General features: G+C 43.6%; 1 protein-coding gene across 2 annotated transcripts in view; it reads right to left on the reverse strand.

Annotated features, from left to right (window-relative positions):
* Positions 1 to 1,897: 1,897 nt before the first annotated feature.
* The window catches only part of LOC143767227 (uncharacterized), a 42,036-nt gene continuing 18,787 nt past the window's right edge, over positions 1,898 to 25,146 (reverse strand). Inside the window, exons 2-11 of one of the 2 annotated variants that reach the window (XM_077255393.1) lie at positions 18,376 to 18,525; positions 18,067 to 18,246; positions 17,860 to 17,983; positions 17,682 to 17,776; positions 13,374 to 13,523; positions 13,067 to 13,246; positions 12,861 to 12,984; positions 12,686 to 12,777; positions 10,924 to 11,014; positions 1,898 to 3,635 (exon numbers count right to left, since the gene is read on the reverse strand). In XM_077255393.1, the coding sequence (XP_077111508.1) occupies positions 2,296 to 3,635; positions 10,924 to 11,014; positions 12,686 to 12,777; positions 12,861 to 12,984; positions 13,067 to 13,246; positions 13,374 to 13,523; positions 17,682 to 17,776; positions 17,860 to 17,983; positions 18,067 to 18,246; positions 18,376 to 18,432 (2,433 nt within the window). In that variant the 5' untranslated portion in view covers positions 18,433 to 18,525 and the 3' untranslated portion in view covers positions 1,898 to 2,295. The remainder of the gene's footprint in view (positions 3,636 to 10,923; positions 11,015 to 12,685; positions 12,778 to 12,860; positions 12,985 to 13,066; positions 13,247 to 13,373; positions 13,524 to 17,681; positions 17,777 to 17,859; positions 17,984 to 18,066; positions 18,247 to 18,375; positions 18,526 to 25,146) is intronic. The other variant, XM_077255394.1, reaches the window with a different exon arrangement.

Here is a 25,146-nt window from a genome sequence, read left to right on the forward strand (position 1 = left end):
CTAATCAGCCAATCACATGGCGGCAACTCAGTGCATTTAGGCATGTAGACATGGTCAAGACAATCTCCTGCAGTTCAAACCGAGCATCAGTATGGGGAAGAAAGGTGATTTGAGTGCCTTTGAACGTGGCATGGTTGTTGGTGCCAGAAGGGCTGGTCTGAGTATTTCAGAAACTGCTGATCTACTGGGATTTTCACGCACAACCATCTCTAGGGTTTACAGAGAATGGTCCGAAAAAGAAAAAAAATCCAGTGAGCGGCAGTTCTGTGGGCGGAAATGCTTTGTTGATGCCAGAGGTCAGAGGAGAATGGGCAGACTGGTTCGAGCTGATAGAAAGGCAACAGTGACTCAAATCGCCACCCGTTACAACCAAGGTAGGCCTAAGAGCATCTCTGAACGCACAGTGCGTCGAACTTTGAGGCAGATGGGCTACAGCAGCAGAAGACCACACCGGGTACCACTCCTTTCAGCTAAGAACAGGAAACTGAGGCTACAATTTGTACAAGCTCATCGAAATTGGACAGTAGAAGATTGGAAAAACGTTGCTTGGTCTGATGAGTCTCGATTTCTGCTGCGACATTCGGATGGTAGGGTCAGAATTTGGCGTAAACAACATGAAAGCATGGATCCATCCTGCCTTGTATGGAGCATCTTTGGGATGTGCAGCCGACAAATCTGCGGCAACTGTGTGATGCCGTCATGTCAATATGGACCAAAATCTCTGAGGAATGCTTCCAGCACCTTGTTGAATCTATGCCACGAAGAATTGAGGCAGTTCTGAAGGCAAAAGGGGGTCCAACCCGTTACTAGCATGGTGTACCTAATAAAGTGGCCGGTGAGTGTATACACCAGGGGTGTTTTGGTTGATCAGAGGGAACCATTGATGCCTATAACTGATCACTCTATGTTTCCACCTGACACTTCATCAAATTCCTTCCTAGCTGGCTCCAAAAAGATGTCCTTATGTATACACCAAGTAGCTCCAATTAGTACGCTCTTTATACACCAAGTAGCTCCATTTAGTACGCTCTTTCTATAATTCTAGGTGACTTTTCTCATAGAATACATCATAATTTTGAACACATACAACTTCAACACTGTTACTCTTCACTGGACAGTCATTCAGAATCTGTCCTCCCATTATCACCTTTGGAAATGTTGTAGGTTGCTCTCCCCCCCATGCCCTCTTGGGAATCTCCCAAAAGCGCTTACAATAGATCAGTGGGATCAATGCTTTTTCCTCTCCGACAAATCAGTTATGGTCACTAAATAACAAGAAACAAGCTATAAAATTGTTTCAAGATGGTACCGGGTACCCACCACTTTTTATCTAGTCTATGTTGGCGTTGTAGGGTGCGCAAGGAGACGATGTCACTTATATAGTGGTCTTGCCCAGCTTTAGGAACATTCTAGGACAGTGTCATCAGAGTTATTAAGGAGGTACCAGGAGTATCAGTACCTAGGACACCAGAGGCTACACTGTTATACATGTTCTTTATGCCCAAGAAAATCACAATTAAAAGCATCTACTTTACGCAGCCAAAACAATATTACCACATCATTGGAATTCAGAAGACCTCCTTTCTTTAGAAGAATGATTTGTACACATGGCTAGAAACCATGCTATGGAAAAGCCAATAGCCCATACACACGAAGAGACTATTACAACCACTACTAATTGGGTTCACTGGGAAACCTTCATATATTTTCCACTCTACCAAACTATCCTAATGTGCCTAATAGTTTGTCCCTTCTGTGCACTCCCATAGAAAACAAATTGTCGAATACTTTCGCACCAATCGACGTCCTTACATTCTGATTGTAATCCAAGTTACCCTATAAAGTGATGAATACCCATGGATCGCCTTGGTTTTTCATTTTCTTATTATTATTATTTACCATCCTTTAAAACATCTTAGTTATCAATATACACAATATACATCATCAGTTTCAAATTTGTATCATGATTATCTCTCTTTATTCATATTCTTTGATGCTTTATGTAATGGTCTACATATCCTTTTTTTCGGTTATTCCTCGTACAGTCTTTGATTTTCTGTTTATTGTTATATTATGCAGGTTACAAAATAAAAAAAACTTTGAATTTGAAAAAAAAGAAAATGGCTACTTTCCTTGGTGAGTTTTTAGATGTGTAACAAGACATGATTTCATTGTAAAACATTTCTCACATTCTGAACATGAAAATGGTTTTGCTCCTTTGTGAATTCTCTGATGTGTAACAAGTTGTGATTTAGTACTGTAATATTTCCCACATTCTGAACAGGAAAATGGCTTCTACCTTGTGTGTATTTTCTGATGTGCAACAAGATGTGTTTTCCGATTAAAACATTTCCCACATTCTGAACATGAAAATGGCTTCTCCCCTGAGTGTATTTTCTGATGTCTAACAAGACATGATTTTGTTGTAAACCATTTCTCACATTCTGAACATGAAAATGGCTTCTCCCCTGTGTGAGTTCTCTGATGTGTAACAAGTTTTGATTTTTGGATAAAACATTTCCCACACTCTGAGCATGAAAATGGTTTCTGCCCTGTGTGACTTATCTGATGTATAACAAGACTAAATTTATATTTAAAAGATTTCCCACATTCTGAACATGAAAATGGCTTCTCCCCTGTGTGAACTCTCTGATGTGAAACAAGACTTGATTTATCTCTAAAACATTTCCCACATTCTGAACATGAAAAAGGCTTCTCTCCTGTGTGAATTCTCTGATGTGTAACAAGCCTTGATTTATCTCTAAAACATTTCCCACATTCTAAACATGAAAAAGGCTTCTCTCGTGTGTGAATTCTCTGATGTGTTAGAAGTACGGATTTCTCACTATAATGTATCCCACATACTGAACAAGAAAATGGTTTCTCCCCTGCGTGAATACTCTGATGTGTTAGAAGTACGGATTTCTCACTATAACGTATCCCACATTCTGAACAAGAAAATGGCTTCTCCTCTGCGTGAATTCTCTGATGGTTAAAAAGTATGGATTTCTTACTATAACGTTTTCCACATTCTGAACATGAAAATGACTTATCCCCTGTGTGATTTTTCAGATGTGTAGCAAGATTTGTTTTCCGATTAAAACATTTTCCACATTCTGAACATGAAAATGGCTTCTCTCCTGTGTGAATTTTCAGATGTACATCAAGATGCGTTTTCCGATTAAAACATTTCCCACATTCTGAACATGAAAATGGTTTCTCCCCTGTGTGAATTTTCAGATGTACATCAAGATGCGTTTTCCGATTAAAACATTTCCCACATTCTGAACATGAAAATGGTTTCTCCCCTGTGTGTATTATATGATGTGTATTGAGGTGTTGTTTCTTTGAAAAACATTTCCCACATTCTGAACATGAAAATGGTTTCTCCCCTATGTGAACTATTTCATGTTCCACAGCGCTTATCTGACTTTTGTTTTGCATATTTGTCTTTGTTGGAGCAGGAAAAAGGACCTGTTGAAAAGGATCAGATGACATATTTTTTCTGATTACATCTTGAGGTATGTCTGATATAATAACATGTTCTTTACAATTATCTGGTGTGATACCAAGATTATCTGCTGAAAAGTCTGAGAATATGAGATGTCCCTCTGAGCTCCTGGCACAGTCACCTGCTAAGAATAAAAATGATTTTTTCAGTAACAATGCATTGGAATTATATTACTCTTTGTATTATTATATACTGTATAGCAATTCTGTGCAAACTAATACAGTTCAATTATTGGCAGACTAAGACAATAGACCACAAAGAGGGACTCAGATCACAGTGTTAGGCCACCAGGTTATGTCCTTACAAGTTTCCCCTTCTCTATGATACCCATCTGCTCAGTTCATGTTTCAATGTGTCTGGCATAAATCTGTTACAGTTACATGTTCAGAGAAGACTTAGGGTACTGTCACACAGTCACACTTTGATCGCTACGACCGTACGATCCGTGACGTTCCAGCGATATCCATACGATATCGCTGTGTCTGACACGCAGCAGCGATCAGGGATCCTGCTGAGAATCGTACGTCGTAGCAGATCGTATGGAACTTTCTTTCGTCGCTGGATCTCCCGCTGACATCGCTGGATCGTTGTGTGTGACAGCGATCCAGCGATGTGTTCGCTTGTAACCAGGGTAAACATCGGGTAACTAAGCGCAGGGCCGCGCTTAGTAACCCGATGTTTACCGTGGTTACCAGCGTAAACGTAAAAAAAACAAACAGTACATACTCACATTCCGGTGTCTGTCCTCCGGCGTCTCAGCTTCTCTGCACTGTGAGCGCCGGCCAGCCAGAAAGCGAGCACAGCGGTGACGTCTGACGTCACCGCTGTGCTCGCTTTCCGGCCGCTGTGCTTACACAGTGCAGAGAAGTTGAGACGCCGGGGGACAGACACCGGAATGTGAGTATGTACTGTTTGGTTTTTTTACGTTTACGCTGGTAACCAGGGTAAACATCGGGTTACTAAGCGCGGCCCTGCGCTTAGTAACCCGATGTTTACCCTGGTTACCCAGGGACTTCGGCATAGCTCCAGCGCCGTGATTGCAACGTGTAGACCGCAGTCTACGACGCTGGAGCGATAATCATACGATCGCTGCGACGTCACGGATCGTGCCGTCGTAGCGATCAAAATGGCACTGTGTGACGGTACCCTTATAAAAGGGGTCTGTAATCAGTTTTATTAGGTGATTCCTTCTCCTACATTCTCTGACAAGTACAAGCACTATAGCACAGAGCAAAGCACATTGGAGAAGTTTGGTCATGTACACTAGTTATGGCTTTGGATAAATTGTAAAGTTTTGTATATAATTTTATTAATGTAACTAAACAGTGGATACAAGAAAGGTGAACAAGTCCTACATATTTTTATATATGTTATGTAAGCCAATAGAAACATTGGCTGAATATGGGAGCACTGGGAGATCTGAAAAAGTATTTGCAGCATTGTCCTTTCCAAACATAGCTGTCCGTCCCTGGTTTTTGTGTAGATCACTTACACTGGTGCTTGAAAGTTTGTGAATCCTTCAAAATGTTTTGTATTTCTACACAAATTTGATCTAAAACTACATGAGATTTTCACACTGAAAGCAGATAAAGAGACGTCTATTTGTAATATCTAGCAGGTCAGTTGCGTTAAATTTTGAAGTCAGTCCTTCCTTATGCCCATGGCTGATTATTTCGTAACTACCAGGGTGGCTATTTACGGTAATTAGCTTTCTGGAGAGAGCACCTCATACTAATAATAATGTCCTAATAGTGTCATCTAAGTACCATATGTCATTTACATGCACTATTACTATTTACTTACTGCACAATATCTGCTAATTTTGGTTTTATCCTAAGTTCTGCATGCAAGGCTGCATCGCTGCTGTTCAAAACCTTTGCACAGTGAGCCATGATAGACATGTACTGTACATCAGGGGTGTCAAACTGCATTCCTCGAGGGCCTCAAACCATGCGTGTTTTCAAGATTTCCTTAGCATTGCACAAGGAGCAGGAATCATTATCTGTGCAGGTGGTTAAATTATCACCTGTGCAATACAAGGAAATCCTGAAAACATGACCTGCTTGCGGCCCTCGAGGAATGCAGTTTGACACCCCTGCTGTACATGACCGTAGTTACTGCTCTGTGGTGCAGAACACATTCAAGCTTAATGCCAAGAGAAAGAGTGCCCATGTAATGCTATCCATGTGAGCACAGAGCAGACACTAAGAAATAATGGAATCTTCCAGCAAGGCTGAGAACACACCATCATCTCTCGAAATTCTATGGGGTTCACCAAGTCATAAATCAGTGATGGCACCAACAAGAACTTGACTGGGCTGGAGTTGAGTTTGGCACAAGTGGATGACTGGGAGTGTACACTTGTTTCATTCTCACACACTAAGGGACGGAGGCCTGAGAGTGAGATAGAAATAGGGGAGTAGGAATATGAAAAACCGTAGTTGTGGATGATGCAAATGATGCCTCGACCACTTACTACTTGGGGATGCTGCCTGGCTGCCAAACATACAAGTGCAAGGAGAATGTGTAGAAGGATAGATTTGGCCTTGCCCATATAGCTGGCCAGCGTGATTTTCCCAAAAGACTAGGTGATGTTGCTTCAGGTATTTATGAAGAGATTTAGTTCCTAGACTTTTATTGCTTGTATGTCCACTGTTTTTACTCCTGCAAAGCCTTCATATTGCAGAACAACTCACCACTAGTACAACCATGACCAAAGCTTGCAGGTGCTATTTAACCTCCTTCAGAAACATCAGTTGTGGCAACATCTGTTTTTTTCTCTTTTACACGTCCCTCTTCTTTGCAATTGCTATTGACATACATTTTTACCCTATATTTGACCAAAGTATATTTTTATTCTAATTTATTCTCCCTTCTCAAAAATGACAAGAAAAGACATGCTGGGTATGTAGGTAGGTAGGTAGGTAGATATCCAAAAACCCAGCAACTGCCAAAATCCTTCTGTATTGGTCTCACATGTAAGGGTAATAAACTAGTATACAGCTGTACAAAAACAGACATACACAGTTAAATGTCTGGATTTTTTACATTATTTTTTTACAGAATTCTCTCCTCTTAAAAAACAAATAATGCAAGGTAGGTACACAAATAATGGAAAAATTCAGTACAGTTGGTCACTTGTGACAAGCCCACTTTCTTTCACTGAGACCAAGTTCAGATTTTGACAAATTTTGTGCAGGCTTACTGTTTTCTAGTGCATGAAGAATTTAGAAAACAAATTATGCAACTCAAAAAAAGATGCCAGCCCATCAACACTATATCCAAGATCAATCTCACTGGCTCTGGCTCCGCTTCTGGCACCACTCTACTGTTTCTTTCTCCCGATCCACTTAATCTATGTATTATTCACAGAATACATCACTCATCTTCACTTCAGTCTGCTCCGTGTAATCACATAAGTGTATCATAGAAGTGTGATGAACAGAATTAATTCCAGAATGATGTATACAGATTGTACCCTGCCATCTGACATCATTGCACTCTAAACAGCATGTATTTTCACTAATTCTCCCTACAGGTATGTTATCCAGCTTTTCCACACTGAACTTTCCTACCTCACCCTGTAGCAAAACTTGGTATGTCATCCAGCTTTTCCACACTGAACTTTCCTACCTCAGCCTGTAGCAAAACTTTGTATGCTTTTCAACTGACAAATACAATATCCCCAATGTTATATATGACCTTGTTTACTCTGCCTTGATCATATACATCTGGTCCACTCTTAATTATCTGACCAATTTGAGCACAGACCACTCCCCTCACACCTGAATGCACTTTGTTACACATATATTGTTTAGCATAAGTCTGCAAAGACGTCAGTCTGCCCCGTGTATCACAAAAGTGTATCATAGAACTGTGATGCTCAGAATTAATTCCAGAATGGAACTAGAAGGGAACTGAAGGTAATTGGATACAGTCACCGTAAACAATGTTTGTTCGTTTCACTCTCACCCCTATAATCCTACATTTTCTATTAACCCCGCCATAATCCCTACACCTAGTAAGGAACTGGTCATCTCTTCTTCAATCCTCCCCATCCATCTCACCTCATCCTCTGAACTGTTCCTCAACATACAATCCTCTGTCTCCAAACTCAGACAGTCTCCTCATGCTCTCTCCAGCTCCCACCTGCTAACACTTTCTCTGCTCCTCCTCACTGCCGGTGATATTGTTCCAAACCCTGGTCCTCCTCACCAGATTCACAAAGTCATTTCTACCTCCCATCCATGCTCTATCACAACTTTCCGTAACCTCTCTAACCTTATACCTATTCGCACAGCCCCCCGCTTCCCCAGTCCCAGTAACAGGAGCACTATGGAACGCTCGCACTGTCTGCTACAAACTTTCCCACATCCATGATCATTTCATTACTCACAAACTTTCCTTCCTCGCCATCACTGAAACCTGGCTCACTCCCTCTGACACAGCCTCTCCTGCTGCACTCTCGTATGGTGGACTTCACCTTTCCCACACACCCCGCCCCAGCAGCAAGCATGGTGGAGGAGTTGGTTTTCTCCTGTCATAACTGCTCCTTCACCCCTATCCCACTGCCACCCTCTGTTACCCTCCCTTTGAGATGCACTCTGTGTGCATCTATACCCCCTCCAACTGTCATTTACCACCCCCCAGGGCCAGCCACCACCTTCTTTGACTACTTCACCACCTGCCTACTTCATTTCCTTTCCGTGGACATTCCCACTATCATCATGGGCGACTTCAACATTCTCATTGACACTTCTCTCTCAGCTGCCACTAAACTTCTATCTCTCACTTCCTCCTTCGGGCTCGCTCAATGGTCTTCTGCAGCCACTCACAAAGATGGCCACACATTGAACCTCATCTTCACCCATCTCTGCTCCTTTTCTAACCTCTCTAACTCACCTCTCCCGCTTTCTGACCACAACCTACTTACATTCTCTTCCCTCTCCACTTCTTGTCCACAATCTCCACTCCACAAACTCGCACACCCTCGCAGAAATCTTAAACACCTCGAACTACACTCACTCTCTGAATCCCTCCTCCCTCTTACAGACATAAATTCCCTACACAATGCGGATGCCGCTGCTTCTTTATATAACACCACAATAGCTGTAACTCTGGAATCGGTTGCCCTTCTCACACATACCAAAGCTAGCAAAATCAACAGACAGCCCTGGCACACCAGCCTGACCAAATAAATGAGACGGGCTACCAGGGTTGCTGAGCCGAGATGAAAAAGATCCCACTTCAATGAGCACTCCATCGCATTCAAACAGTCCCTCACTAATTTCAGGGGCACACTCACTGCAGCAAAACAAACCTACTTCTCATCTCTCATCCTCCCTGTCTCACAACAGTTACTCAACACTTTCAATTCTCTCCTCCGTCCCACAGCACCCCCTCCCTCTCCACTCATCTCAGCCGAAAACTTTGCCTCATTTTTCAATTAGAAGATTGATAGCATCAGCGACAGTTTTGGTCGACAAACCCCAGAGCCCTTCCTCCTAACTGCCCAGCCCTCCTCCTCCAAATCCAACTTCTCCACCTTTACAGAAGATCGACTCTCCACTCTACTTTCAAGATCACATCTCACCACCTGTGCACTTGACCCAATCCCATCCCACTTCATACCAAACCTCACCACAGTCTTCATCCCAACCCTAACCCATCTCTTCAACCTATCATTAACAACTGGTGTTTTTCCCCTCAAGCTTTAAATATGCCTCAATCACACCTATCTTCAAAAAGCCCTCTCTTGACTAATCCTCCTCATCTAGCTAACGCCCCATATCACTTCTCCCCTATGCCTCAAAACTACTGGAACAACACATCCGTCTTGAATTGTCCTCCCACCTCTCTTTCTGCTCCCTCTTTGACCGCTTTCAATCTGGCTTCCGGCTGCATCACTCCACTGAAACTGCTCTGGATCTCACAAAAAGGTATTGGCAGCCTCCGTGGTCCAAAGAGGCCAAGGAGAAGACAGCCTTTTCAACACCAGATGGTTGTTTCCAGTATGGCAGGTTGCCATTTGGGTTGAAAGGAGTTCCAGCCACCTTCCAGAGAACCATGGGCCAAATCCTAGCTTCCACAAGACATACGCCGCTGCTTACCTGGATGACATCGTGATCTCCAGCCAGGATTGGGGTCGCCATCGAGGCAAAGTTTAGGCGACATTTGATGCTTTAAGGACGGCAGGGTTTTCCATCAATCTGAAGAAATGTGAAATGGAATGGAAGAAGCCAAGAACTTGGGCTATGTCGTAGGGAGGGGCGAGACCAAACCTCAAGTGAATTAGGTTACTCAATCCGGAATTGGCCACAACCTCTCCCAAAGAAGAAGGTCAGAGCGTTACAGGGAATTGTAGGCTACTAACATCGGTTCATCCCTAATTTTGCCATGATAGAAGCAACTCTGTCAGACCTCCTTGAGGGTACGAGGTTGGCTATGGCCAAGTGGTCTCCAGAAATGGAGACAGCATTCCAGGAACTGAAGCTAACTGAGTAAACAGCCAGTGTTAGTTGATCTGGATTTCTCCAAGGAATTTGTGGTCCAGACGGATGCATCGGATGTTAGATTAGGTGCAGTCTTTTTTCAGGAATTGAATGATAAAGAACACCAGATAATGTACCAGAGTTGGAAACGGTCTTACAGCGAGAAGAATTATTTGTAAAGTAGAGAAGAATAGTTTGGCCGTCAAGTGGGCGTTGGACACTTTAGAATACTATCTATTAGGTGAGGGTGAAGGTTAGTGTGAGGTGGATACGAGAGAAGAAGGGGAACAATGCCCAAGTGGTTCTTAGCTTCCATAAATAGTAAAGGCCCAGGAAACTACACGGCAATGCTGATGCTCTGTCGCTTGTCCACTGTATGATGGCGGAAGGTGCCCAAAGTTGGGGGGCCTTGGCGGAGGGGGGGCAGTATGTAAGATGGGGAAAAAAAAGCATGAAACACTGAAAACTTTAAAATTTTTCGGGGGAACAGCTCCTGCTGGTGATTCAGTTGCTGCACGACAGCAGAGCAGCTCTGCTTTGTCAGCAAGAAAGGACTTCCGATATCATGATGATTGCAAGCCAGTTTCCTGCAGTTAAACTATTAATCAGCATAACGTCTGCAGTCACGCCCCACCAACACAGCAGAGTGGAAGAGAAGCTGAATCACCAGTAAAAGTGGCCTGTGAGATCAGCAGCAGGCACAAGAGGCATGTAAAAGCAACTACCTGAATGATAGTTCTTAGCACATTTTTTGTATTTACAAAGATCAGCCCCGAAGAACCCCATAATGAATTATCCCCTACATCCAGATCAAAAGTTTCATGTGGACACAGAAAAAAATCACAAACATCTAAAGTTACTCTACAAGCCAGTGACTGATTACAACCTGTGACTTCTCTGCATTCAGTGGTCACTACTCACCTGTGTGGTTAGCTGTAGGAATCTCCTCTTTACACCGCTCATCACCCCTGACATATGTCTCTGTAGTATTAATATGGGGCAAATCTTCACCCTGAAACAAAGATTGTATAAATCACAGACAGATGGAGACATTTCAGAAGATCCAGACAACATCTGTTTCCGACCAGCTTTATTCATCATCTCCACCAAGTATAAAACATACAATGAATGGCCACATTACTAGAGACACCCATATAGTAGCAAATTGGGCTGCCATTTGCCTTCAGAACTGCAGCAATTAAAGGGAACCTGTCACCAGGTTTGGCCGATATGAGATGTGGCCAATGCCTTTCTGGGCTGATATACAGCATTCTGGACCTGGAAGAATGGAAAAATATATTTTATAATACTCATCTGTGGGGCAATCCAGTCCAAGGAGAGTCGCTCTTCTTGATCCGACACCGCCCAGCTTCTTACGATCGCTGTCCTACTTCTTGCTTCATGTGGATGATGCGTCCCTGCATCATCCACACAGTCTGCTCGGCATCGCGCTCCTGCGCAGGCATACTTATCTGCTCTGTTGAGGACAGAGCAAAGTACTGCAGTGCGCAGGCGCCGGGAAAGGTCAGAAAGGCCCAGCGCCTGAACATTGCAGGATTTTTCTCTACCCTCAACAGGGTAGATAAGTATGCCTGCGCTGGAGCGCAATGCTGGGGAGACTGTGTGAATGATGCAGGGACATGAACCAAGGAGGATGGAGATCGTAAGAAGATGGGAGGCGCCGGACCAAGAAGAGCGACTCCCTTCGGACCAGACCGCCTCACAGGTGAGTATTATAAAAGTTATTTTTCTTACCAGTCGAGTTGGAAGCAGATATACAGCATTATAGAGTGTTGTATATAATCATTGAAACGCGGTGGCCGTAACTCGTGTCGGCCAAACCTGGTGACAGGTTCCCTTTTAATTGAGTCATAGATTGCACAAAGTGCTGAGATTGTTCCCTAGGAATACTGGCCCATGCCAACAGGTTAGGTTCTTGTAGTTGCTGTAAATTAGATGAAGGTGCTGAGATGCTATGAATAACCAATTCTACCTCGTCCCAGAAATGCTTTACAGGGTTAAGATCTGAGGACTGTGAAGGCGGGAAAGCAATGAAAACTCACTACCTTATCCCTGGTCTAAAGGAATGGAAGATCCTGGCACCTCCTGAAGTGAATTGATATACTGTATGACATAAATGTATATTTATGGTGCTGAAGGATATACTGTAATTACAGAACACTGATGCAAAGAATTGTAATTTCAATGAACCATAGTGTTAACCATATAATCACTTTAATGCGATAGTTACAGGGGGTCAGCCGTGCAGGAGAGAGTTGCAGAGGGTCAGCCCGGCAGGAAAGAGTTACAGGGGGTTAGTTCTGCAGCTGGGGGGACAATTGGGAGATGTTTCTAGGTGATTCACTGTATATACAATAGACTGTGGCTGTAGTGTACTTTCCTATGTAGGGCTCTGTAGAGTGAGCTTGTGCTATTGCTCATTGTTGGCACTTGAGGCATGATATTAGGTGTGCGGTCCAAGCGTAATAGTTGCACTGAAATACATGCGGTCATGCTCAGGTCGGGAAAGCCGCCGGCCAGTTCGTGTATTGTGATGCTATCCCCATCTGTCTGACTCTTCCCTTATACTGGTGGAAAAAACAAAACTGAACACAAGACCTTCACAGCCTTCTACACATCACAGGGGAGATAGGAGATCTCATGACATCTTCTCTCCATTTACCTGATGATCCTGAGGAACATTGGGATCTTCTTGCTTACAGTCCTGTGGAAGAAGAGGACATCTCTCTGGGGTAGTCCTCTTATTGGATAGAACTGGAGGAAACACATACAGGGACTGAATTCATTATTTACATACAGATAATTATAGGCCGTGTGTATTTAGTCCTGTTTATTACCTGGAGATGTGAGGGGCTGGGGAACCTCCATCATGATGTTCTTGTACAGATCTTTGTGTCCTTCTAAATACTCCCACTCCTCCATGGAGAAATAGACGGTGACATCCTGACACCTTATAGGAACCTGACACATACAATAATTCCATCATCCCCCGATCCCTCCATAGCGTTACTGTGTAATGTCCCAGCATTCCCAGCAGTGTCACCTCTCCAGTCAGCAGCTCAATCATCTTGTAGGCGAGTTCTAGGATCCTCTGTGCATTGATGTCCTCATATATCAGGGAGTGAGGTGGAGGCTCTATGATTGGGCTCGGGGGTCTTTCCCATCCCTCAGACACAGAGGCCTGACAGCGCTCACTAGAGGTCTTCCTCACTACTGTGTAATCCTGGTTATGGAGAGACATTAATAAACCTCACTACAGACATTTCCAGAGTCCTCACTTCTCCAGTTCTGTCCATCTGTAATTACCATAAATAAGAATGATGTAATGTGACGTCATCAGAATCTCTCACCTCTCCAGTAAGCCGGAAGAGGATCTCTAGGGTGAGGTGTAATATCCTCTCCGCCATCTTGTCCCTGTCCCTATCCATCCTTGTAGGGTCACTCAGGAAACTTCTTTTATATAGAAGATCTTCACTGAGAGGATCCGATATTGTAGGGACCTGAATGGGGAGAAGATGACGATGTAACATTATAAAGATCCCATGTAAGAAATCTCCGGAGCTGTTACCGCCGTCACATGATCACTACATCCAGTCATGGCCCCGTCCTGCCCTCGGCATAACACACAGTCCCTTTATAGTCACATGCAGAGATTTATCACAGAATATCTCCTATCCAGCACCAAAAACACAGAACAAATCTAAAAGAAAAAATGTTAAATTTTCCATAAAAACAAGACAAAGTTATACAGTGCCGGGAATATCTACAGAGATCGGGACGGCAGAACCGGAAACATTAGTAACAGATAATGATAGAACATTAAAAGGGATATCCGGCACTTAAAAAAAAAAGGCATGTAGTTGCTAACAGAGGCAACTACCTGCCTCTTGTTCCCGACACTGGTCATTGACTGCTCTTGACAGAGATTTATTTATCTCAGGTCAACAGAGCAGCAGTTTCTCTCCCTGTTGACAGGGCGGGACTATTGGTGTCATGCTGATTGACAGCAGATTCCTGCTGCCTAATTGGGGGGAAGCCAGCTGTCAATCAGCATGACACTAGTAGTCCCGCCCAGTCAACATTCAGGGAAACTGCTGCTCCGTTGACCGGGAGCAGTTCAATATCTGTTAGAAGCAGCGATGGGTACAATAGACAAGTAGTTGCCTTTCTAAAGTCCTAGATACCCTCTAATCAAAACTACCTAAAATTGCAATCCCAGCAAAAGTGATTGTCCCAAATAGGCACTGCAGAAATCGAGAAAATAGAAAATTTAAATCAGTATTCATTAACATACTGATATATATATCCAAACAAAAAGTAACTTGGGCAAATATGAAAATAAATATATATCCTACAAATGATTCACAAACAATAATTATAAATACGTGATAACAATTTCACCCACTAAACACCCAATGCACGTTTCGCAAATGTTTTGTCAGTGGTGGTTGGTAGGGAGAGGATAGGGGTAGGGATGTGTAGGTAGGGGATAGGGGTTAGGAGCTTAGCCAAACATTTAAATTGCATGTAGCCAATATAAAAGGTGCATATAGTGACAGCAGGTGATTTCAATACAAACATCAAGTAGTAAGAAAAACTAACATAGAATGGAGAGACAGTTTTGGTGTCGTGTATTCGGTGACACATGCGCAAAAAGGGCATATCGGTCTGTCATAAGATAGTCTACTGAAGGGAAATCATGGCACAGATTAGCGCCCACATGAAAAAGCTAATAGAAAGACTTGGCAGGTGATTGGGTAGATGATGTGGCATTCAGGTGATAGCAGGGTCAGGTGTCCATCGTGTCAGAGAACAGGGCATCAGGCAAATAGTATTGAAGGGCACCCATCCTTTAGACTCGCCCCTGAGGTGGCTAGAAATTTCTTCTAGGTCCTACCATAAATTTTTGCACTGACCGATTTTGTACTCTGGAGCAAGGTGGAGACCAGGTTTGAAGAAAAACCTCTCTCTCAAAAGTGGACCTCTCAAGGTCCATGCTGTCAAATGAAGACTGGATGCTTCAGAATGCCAAACCGGGCCACGGGAGAGTAGATCTGGAACTTCTGGTAGTACCGATGGCTCCATGATTGACATTAGCCTCATTCAAGAAAACTGTGGCTTCTTGGGTCAAAATGGCGCTATCAAGATTATTCTTGCATGATCCGCTCTGAATTTTTCTCAGGACTGCTGGTATTAACATCACTGGTGGAAAAGCATAAGCTAGATTTAAGTTCCATCTGATGATTCGCTCTGGGATCCAAAGAAGAGGACTTCTCCACTTTCCCGTTTTCTCTGTTCTCAAATAGATCTATATCTGTAAGCCCCCACAGGTCTACAATCTGATTGAAGAATAACTGGTTCAGAGCCTATTCTTCTTGCTTTAGCCAATTGTGGTTTAAGAAGTCCACTTGATAGTTTTCTTTCCCCTTTATGTGAAGAGCTGTTAAAGAGAGGAGATGATTTTCTGCCATCTGAAAAATCAGAGTGGTCACTTCCATTAGAGAATTAGACCGGGCTTCTCCCCGATGTCTGACGTAGGACACTGTCACCTGGTTGTCTGAAAGGACTCTTACATAATGCCCCTGTAAGAACGAAAGGCGGTATTTAATGGCATGCTCCACTGCCAGTAGTTATTTTATATTTGGGGAACCTTACTTCTTTTCTCTCATCCATTTTCCCTGAACAAGGTGATGCTCTACATTGGCACCACATCCCTTTGGTCATCCATCTGTAGTAATCACCCACAATATTTGATTTACCCAAGGTACTCCACTTGATAGATTTTTTTTTATGTCTAACCACCAAAGAAAGGAATGGGTCATTATTGGAGAGAGTGTTAGTATTCCCCCCAGATGTCCTTTTAGTGCATATTCATATGCCAGAACATCCCGCTATAAAACCTTAGTGTTTATCTCGGCCCAAAGTACTGCCAGGATACAAGAGATCAAATAACCCAGCAACGACATAGCTTTCCTGAGAGTTATAGTGGGACCTTTTACTGCTTGACACATGGCTGCATATTTTCTCCTTTTTCTCTTCTAGGAGATAGCATTTTTGATTTACCAAGTCTAGTATAAGGCCTAAAAAGACTTGCACTGTTAGGGGTATTAACTTAGACTTCTTTAGGTTTAATAACCAACCTAAGTCTTTCATGTACTGCCGACTTCTTTTAAATGGGAGCTGCAATAATGCATTGATCTGCCTATGATCAAAAAAACCTCCAAATATGTAACTACTCGAGTGTCCTTTTCCCGAAGGTGATCTGTCACTTCCGCTATTATCCTCATGAAAACTGAATGGGCTACTGACAATCCAAAAGGGAGGGAACTGAAATGATTGATTGAAGTGTTTGATTTTCCCTTTTATGGAGAAAGCAACTCACGAACTTTTGGTACCTCACATGAATCACCACAGGATTGTTCTTGATCTAAAGGACAAGTACTATCATATAGCAACCTGGGAAAAGCACCTTTTGGACGATCTTATAGATTCTATTTTGAAAGCCCGGAATTTGTTCAGGCTCTTCAGACTGATTATAGTTCTGTCCTTGAAGGGTGGATCCTCTTTCTCCGTGGTACCGCCATGGGTGACAGAGAATTAGCACCAAGGAGTTTTTCTATAAAAAAAAATCCCTGTGAAGGAATGGGCAGAGAGTCCTACTGCTTTAGCTCCCAGGCCTGAATCATATGCCCTGTATCACACAGTCCCTGCTCTCTCATTACCTGTCACCAGTGCAGACTTCTCCTCCGGTACATGCTAGAATGCTTGGGCTCCTGCCAGGTATGACCTTATTTCCATCTCGTGTTGTGGGTGTGTTCTGGTTTCCTCAGGAGCGCAGTGCACCACTAATCGTAGTGGAAAACTGTGGTTAGCGGGCTCCATCTTTAGTGCTCATTTCCTGCATCAATGAGAAGCTGCAGGTGCAAAGGGGCGAAGTGTGGTGTCCTTAAAGCGTGGAAGGTTTTGTAGGGGAATGCCTGCATGGAATCTAGAGGGCATGCAATGATGGAGGAATGCATGTGTGGGATTTAGGTGGCATATGGTGCAGGGGGGAACTTCTGTGTGGGATTTTGATAGCATGCGATGGTAGGATGCCGGTCTGAGATTTTAGAAGGTGTACGATGCTGGGAGAATGCCTGTGTGGGTTTTGGGGGGTATATGATTCTGGGGGAATTTTGGGGCTCATGCAATGCTGGGCTTATGCATGTCTATGATTCTGGGGGGCCCTATGATGCTGGGAGGGTCTCTGTGTGGGATATTGGGGGCATGTAATGCTGGGATAATGCCTGTGTGGGTTTCTGGGGGCATATAATACTGAGGGGAATGCCCGTTTGGAATTTGTGTCTCTAATGAATTGGCCACTCAGAATAAGGGAAGAGTATGACAGACATATAACTAAGACAGGGATCGCATCGCAATGCTTGGACAGGCCAGCGGCTCTCCTTACCCGAGCTCGACAGCTGTATAGAAATACTTGCTGTCCTGTTCGGATCAGTAAAGCATTGGCCAGTCAGAGTATTGTGATGCTATCCCCGTTTGATTTAATCAGCCATATCACTCTTCCCTTAAATTGGTGGATAAAATAAGACCGAGTACAAGACCTTCATAGCCTTCCATACATCATAGGGGAGAAATTATGAATCCTTCCCTCCATCTACCTGATAATCCTGAGGAACATTGGGATCTTCTTGTACACAGTTCTGTGGAAGAAGAGGACGGGGACATTTTTCTAGTGTCCTCTCACCGGATAGAACTGGAGAAAACACATACAGGGACTGAATTAATTCTTTAAATACATATAAATATAGACCGTGTGTATTTAGTCCTGTCTATTACCTGGTGATGTGAGGGGCTGGGGAACCTCCATCATGACGTCCTTGTACAGATCTTTGTGTCCTTCTAAACACTCCAACTCCTCTATGGAGAAATAGACGGCGACATCCTGACACCTTATAGGAACCTGACACATACAATGATACCGTCATCCCTCCGATCTCTTCATGGCATTATGGTAAAATGTCCCAGCATTCCCAACAATGTCACCTCTCCAGTCACCAGCTCAATCATCTTGTAGGTGAGTTCTAGGATCTTCTGGTCATTGATGTCCTCATATATCAGGGGGTGAGGTGGAGGCCCCGTGATTGGGCTCAGGGGTCTTCCCCATCCCTCAGACACAGGGGCCTGACAGCGCTCACTAGGGGTCTTCTCCACTACTGTGTAACCCTGGTTATGGAGAGACACATTAATAAATCTCACTACAGACATTTCCAGAGTCCTCACCTCTCCAGTTCTGTCCATCTGTTATTCCCATAGATAAGAATGATGTAATGTGATGTCATCAGAATCTCTCACCTCTCCAGTAAGCCGGAAGAGGATCTCTCGGGTGAGGTGTAATATCCTCTCCGCCATCTTGTCCTAGTCCCTCTCCATCCTTGCAGGGTCACTCAGGAAAATTCTCATATATAGAAGATCTCCACTGAGAGGATCCGATATTGTAGGGACCTGAATGGGGAGAAGATAATGATGTAACATCATAAAGATCCCATGTAAGAAGTCTCCGGAGCTGTTACCGGCGTCACATGATCACTACATCCAGTCATGGCCCCGTCCTGCCCCCAGTATAACACACAGTCCTGATTATAGTCGCATACAGAGATTTATCACAGAATATCTCCAATCCAGCACCAAAAACACAGAACAAGTCTAAATAGAAAAATCTAAATTATCTGAATCTTTATTAAATATTTAATGAAAACAAGACAAAGTGCAAGGAACATACACAGAGATCAGAATGGCAGAATCGGGGACACCAATAACAGATAATGATAGAACAGTAATATAACCTACAGAAAAATTGTACTCCAAGGAAATTAAATTGTCCCAGAGAGGTACTGCATAAATCGAGAAAACCAAGAAGGAGATAGGTGTCAGGGCAGAAATAATGACTCTAATTACTGAAAAAAAACGTTATGAGACACAATTCATTAGCCCCTTCACCCGAGACTTTTTTTTTACATTCATGAACAGGCCAATTTTTCAATTCTGACTAGTGTCATTTTAGGTGTTAAAAACTCTTGAACACATCAACGGTTCCTAGTGATTCTGAGACTCTTTTCCTGTGACATTTTGTACTTTATAATAGCGGCAAAATGTGTTCAATACGATATTTTTGGGAAAATATCAGAAATGTGGTAAAAATTTCACAAATTTTCAAACTTTTCATTTTTATGCCCTTTAACCCCTTCCCGACCTTTGACGCCACGTAGGCGTCATGAAAACCCGTGCCAATCCGACCCATGACGCCTATGTGGCGTCATGGAAAGATCGCATCCCTGCAGATCGGGTGAAAGGGTTAACTCCATTTTCACCCGATCTGCAGAGACAGGGGGACTGGTACTTCAGCCTAGGGGGGGTGGCTTCACCCCCCCGTGGCTACGATCGCTCTGATTGGCTGTTGAAAGTGAAACAGCCAATCAGAGCGATTTGTAATATTTCACCTATGAAAATGGTGAAATATTACAATCCAGCCATGGCCGATGCTGCAATAGCATCTGCCATGGCTGGAGACCCCGATCTGCCCCCCCCCCCCACCGATCGCCCCCCCAGTCGTCCTTTCTGCCCCGATCTCCTGTCCGCTCCCCTCCTCCCTCCTGTCCGCTCCCCCGGTCCTCTTGTCCGCTCCCCCGGTCCTCCGATCCCCCCCCCCGTGTTCCGATCCCACCCCCCCATACTTACCTAGCTTCCATGTCCCTCCCGGTGTCCGGCCGTCTTCTCCATGGGCGCCGCCATCTTGGAAAATGGCGGGCGCATGCGCAGTGTGCCCGCCGAATCTGCCAGCCGGCAGATTCATTACAAGTACATTTTGATCGCTGTGGTAGGTTCTATCACAGCGATCAAAATAAAAAAATAATAAATAAACCCCCCCCCTTTATCACCCCCATAGGTAGGGACAATAATAAAATAAAGAAAATATATTTTTTTCTTTTTCCACTAGGGTTAGGGTTAGAACTAGGGTTAGGGTTAGGGGTAGGGTTAGGGTTACGGGTAGGGTTAGGGTTAGGGGTAGGGTTATAGCATGTGCACACAGAGCGGATTGGTCGCGGATCCGCAGCGGATTGGCCGCGGATCCGCACTGGATTGGCCGCGGATCCGCAGCGGATTGGCAGCGGATCCGCGGCGGATTGGCCGCGGATCCGCGGCGGATTGGCCGCGGATCCGCAGCGGATTGGCCGCTGCGAATTCGAAGCAGTTTTCCATCAGGTTTACAGTACCATGTACACCTAAGGAAAACCAAATCCGCTGTGCCCATGGTGCGGAAAATTCCATGCAGAAACGCTGCGTTGTATTTTCCGCAGCATGTCAATTCTTTGTGCGGATTCCGCAGCGTTTTACACCTGTTCCTCAATAGGAATCCGCAGGTGAAATCCGCACAAAAAAACACTGGAAATCTGCTGTAAATCCGCAGGTAAAACGCAGTGCCTTTTACCTGCAGATTTTTCAAAAATCGTGCGGAAAAATCTCACACGAATCCGCAACGTGGGCACATAGCCTTAGGATTGATTCCAGCCAATCTTGCGTTCAAAAAATCAAATGGTGCTCCCGCCCTTCCAAGCCCCGACGTGCGCCCAAACAGTGGTTTACCCCCACATTTGGGGTACCAGCGTACTCAGGACAAACTGGGCAACAACTGTTGGGGTCCAATTTCTCCTGTTACCCTTGCAAAAATAAAAAATTACTTGCTAAAACATAATTTTTGAGGAAAGAACAATTATTTTTTATTTTCACGGCTCTGCGTTATAAACTTCTGTGAAGCACTTGGGGGTTGAAAGTGCTCACCACACATCTAGATAAGTTCCTTCGGGGGTCTAGTTTCCAAAATGGGGTCACTTGTGGGGTGTTTCTACTGTTTAGGCACATCAGGGGCTCTGCAAATGCAATGTGACGCCCGCAGACCATTCCATCAAAGTCTGCATTTCAAATGTCACTACTTCCCTTCCGAGCCCTGACGTGTGCCCAAACAGTGGTTTACCCCCACATATGGGGTATCAGCGTACTCACAACAAACTGGGCAACAAATATTGGGGTCCAAATTCTCCTGTTACCCTTGTGAAAATAAAAAATTGCTTGCTAAAACATCTTTTTTGAGGAAAGAAAAATGATTTTTTATTTTCACGGCTCTGCGTTGTAAACTTCTGTGAAGCATTTGGGGGTTGAACGTGCTCACCACACATCTAGATAAGTTCCAGGGGGGGTCTAGTTTCCAAAATGGGGTCAATTGTGGGTGGTTTCTACTGTTTAGGCATATCAGGGGCTCTGCAAACGTAACATGATGCCCGCAGACCATTCCATCAAAGTCTGCATTCCAAAACGTCACTACTTCCCTTCCGAGCCCCGGCATGTGCCCAAACAGTGGTTTACCCCCACATATGGGGTATCAGCGTACTCAGGAGAAACTGGACAACAACTTTTGGGGTCCAATTTCTCCTGTTACTCTTGCAAAAATAAAAAATTCTGGGCTAAAAAAAATTTTTTGAGGAAAGGAAACACATTTATTATTTTCACGGCTCTGCGTTATAAACCTCTGTGAAGCACTTGGGGGTTCAAAGTGCTCACCACACATCTAGATAAGTTCCCTTGGGGGTCTAGTTTCCAAAATGGAGTCACTTGTGGGGAGTTCCTACTGTTTAGGCACATCAGGGGCTCTGCAAACGCAACCTGATGCCCGCAGAGCATTCCATCAAAGTCTGCATTTCAAAACGTCACTACTTCCCTTCCGAACCCCGACGTGTGCCAAAACAGTGGTTTACCCCCACATATGGGGTATCAGCGTACTCAGGAGAAACTGGACAACAACTTTTGGGGTCCAATTTCTCCTGTTACTCTTGCAAAAATAAAAAAATTCTGGGCTAAAAAAATATTTTTGAGGAAAGGAAACACATTTTTTATTTTCACGGCTCTGCGTTATAAACTTCTGTGAAGCACTTGGGGGTTCAAAGTGCTCACTACACATCTAGATAAGTTCCCTTGGGGGTCTAGTTTCCAAAATGGAGTCAATTGTGGGGAGTTCCTACTGTTTAGGCACATCAGGGGCTCTGCAAACGCAACCTGACGCCCGCAGAGCATTCCATCAAAGTCTGCATTTCAAAACGTCACTACTTCCCTTCCGAACCCCGACGTGTGCCAAAACAGTGGTTTACCCCCACATATGGGGTATCAGCGTACTCAGGAGAAACTGGACAACAACTTTTGGGGTCCAATTTCTCCTGTTACCCTTGGGAAAATAAAAAATTGTGGGCTAAAAAATCATTTTTGAGAAAAGAAAAATTATTTTTTATTTTCATGGCTCTGCGTTATAAACTTCTGTGAAGCACTTGGGGGTTCAAAGTGCTCACCACACATCTAGATTAGTTCCTTGGGAGGTCTAGTTTCCAAAATGGGGTCACTTGTGCGGGAGCTCCAATGTTTAGGCACACAGGGGCTCTCCAAACGCGACATGGTGTCCGCTAATGATTGGAGCTAATTTTCCATTCAAAAAGCCAAATGGCGTGCCTTCCCTTCCGAGTCCTGCCGTGCGCCCAAACAGTGGTTTACCCCCACATATGGGGTATCATCGTACTCAGGACAAACTGGACAACAACATTTGGGGTCCAATTTCTCCTATTACCCTTGGGAAAATAAAAAATTCTGGGCTAAAAATCATTTTTGAGGAAAGAAAAATTAGTTTTTTATTTTCACGGCTCTGCGTTATAAACTTCTGTGAAGCACCTGGGGGTTATAAGTGCTCACTATGCATCTAGATAAGTTCCTTGGGGGGTCTAGTTTCCAAAATGGGGTCACTTGTAGGGGAGCTCCAATGTTTAGGCACACAGGGGCTCTCCAAACGCGACATGGTGTCCGCTAACGATTGGAGCTAATTTTCCATTCAAAAAGTCAAATGGCACGCCTCCCCTTCCGAGCCTTGCCGTGCACCCAAACAGTGGTTTACCCCCACATATGAGGTATCGGCATACTCAGGAGAAATTGCCCAACAAATTTTAGGATCCATTTTATCCTGTTGCCCATGTGAAAATGAAAGAATTGAGGCTAAAAGAAATTTTGTGTGAAAAAAAAGTACTTTTTCATTTTTGCGGATCAATTTGTGAAGCACCTGGGGGTTTAAAGTGCTCACTATGCCTCTAGATGAGTTCCTTGGGGGGTCTAGTTTCCAAAATGGGGTCACTTGTGGAGGAGCTCCAATGTTTAGGCACACAGGGGCTTTCCAAACGCGACATGGTGTCCGCTAACGATGGAGATAATTTTTCATTCAAAAAGTCAAATGGCGCTCCTTCCCTTCCGAGCCTTACCATGTGCCCAAACAGTGGTTTACCCCCACATGTGAGGTATTGGTGTACTCAGGAAAAATTGCCCAACAAAATTTAGGATCCATTTTATCCTGTTGCCCATGTGAAAATGAAAAAATTGAGGCTAAAATAATTTTTTTGTGAAAAAAAAGTACTTTTTCATTTTTACGGATCAATTTGTGAAGCACCTGGGGGTTTAAAGTGCTCACTATGCTTCTAGATAAGTTCCTTGGGGGGTCTACTTTCCAAAATGTGGTCACTTGTGGGGGAGCTCCAATGTTTAGGCACACGGGGGCTCTCCAAACGCGACATGGTGTCCGCTAAAGATTGGAGCCAATTTTTCATTCAATAAGTCAAATGGCGCTCCTTCCCTTCCGAGCCCTGCCGTGCGCCCAAACAGTGGTTTACCCCCACATATGAGGTATCAGCGTACTCAGGACAAATTGGACAACAACGTCCCTGGTCCAGTTTCTCCTTTTACCCTTGGGAAAATAAAAAAATTGTTGCTAAAAGATCATTTTTGTGACTAAAAAGTTAAATGTTCATTTTTTACTTCCATGTTGCTTCTGCTGCTGTGAAACACCTGAAGGGTTAATAAACTTCTTGAATGTGGTTTTGAGCACCTTGAGGGGTGCAGTTTTTAGAATGGTGTCACTTTTGGGTATTTTCAGCCATATAGAACCCTCAAAATGACTTCAAATGTGAGGTGGTCCCTAAAAAAATGGTTTTGTAAATTTTGTTGTAAAAATGAGAAATCACTGGTCAAATTTTAACCCTTATAACTTCCTAGCAAAAAAAAAAATTGTTTCCAAAATTGTGCTGATGTAAAGTAGACATGTGGGAAACGTTATTTATTAACTATTTTGTGTCACATAACTCTCTGGTTTAACAGAATAAAAATTCAAAATGTGAAAATTGCGAAATTTTCAAAATTTTTGCCAAATTTCCGTTTTTTTCACAAATAAACTCAGAAATTATCGACCTAAATTTACCACTAACATGAAGCCCAATATGTCACGAAAAAACAGTCTCAGAATCGCTAGGATCCGTTGAAGCGTTCCTGAGTTATTACCTCATAAAGGGACACTGGTCAGAATTGCAAAAAACGGCAAGGTCATTAAGGCCAAAATAGGCTGGGTCATGAAGGGGTTAACCAGACAGTTATGTCACACAAGATAGTTAATAAATAACATTTCCCACAGGTCTACTTTACATCAGCACAATTTTTGCAACAATTTTTTTGCTAGGAAGCTAGAAGGGTTAAAAGTTGACAAGCAATTTCTAATTTTTCAAACAAAATTTATTTGAAGTGACTTTGAAGGTCCTATATGACATAAAATACACAAAAGTGACACATTCTAAAGCCCCTCAAGGTACTCAAAACACATTCGAGAAGTTTATTAACCATTCAAGTGCTTCCTAGGAACTAAAGCTATGTGGAAGGAAAAAATGAACATTTAACTTTTTTGCCACAAGGTTATTAGGAGAAAATTCAGCCCAAATTAGTTTTGCAATTTTTCCTGATTATGCAGATACCCAATATGTGGGGGCAAACTACTGTTTGGTCGGACGGCAGGGCTCAGAAGTGAAGGAGCATCGTTTTACTTTTTGAACGCAAATAGGCTGGAATCAAAAGTGGACCCCATGTCACTTTTAGAGAGCCCTTGATGTGCCTAAATAGTGGAAACCCTACACGTGACCCTATTTTGGAAAATAGATACCCCCCCCTAAGGAATTTATCTAGATGTGTTGTGAGGACCGTAAACCTCCAGGTGCTTCACAT

Source organism: Ranitomeya variabilis, chromosome 4 (genome assembly GCF_051348905.1).
Source record: "Ranitomeya variabilis isolate aRanVar5 chromosome 4, aRanVar5.hap1, whole genome shotgun sequence".
Lineage (NCBI taxonomy): Eukaryota > Metazoa > Chordata > Amphibia > Anura > Dendrobatidae > Ranitomeya > Ranitomeya variabilis.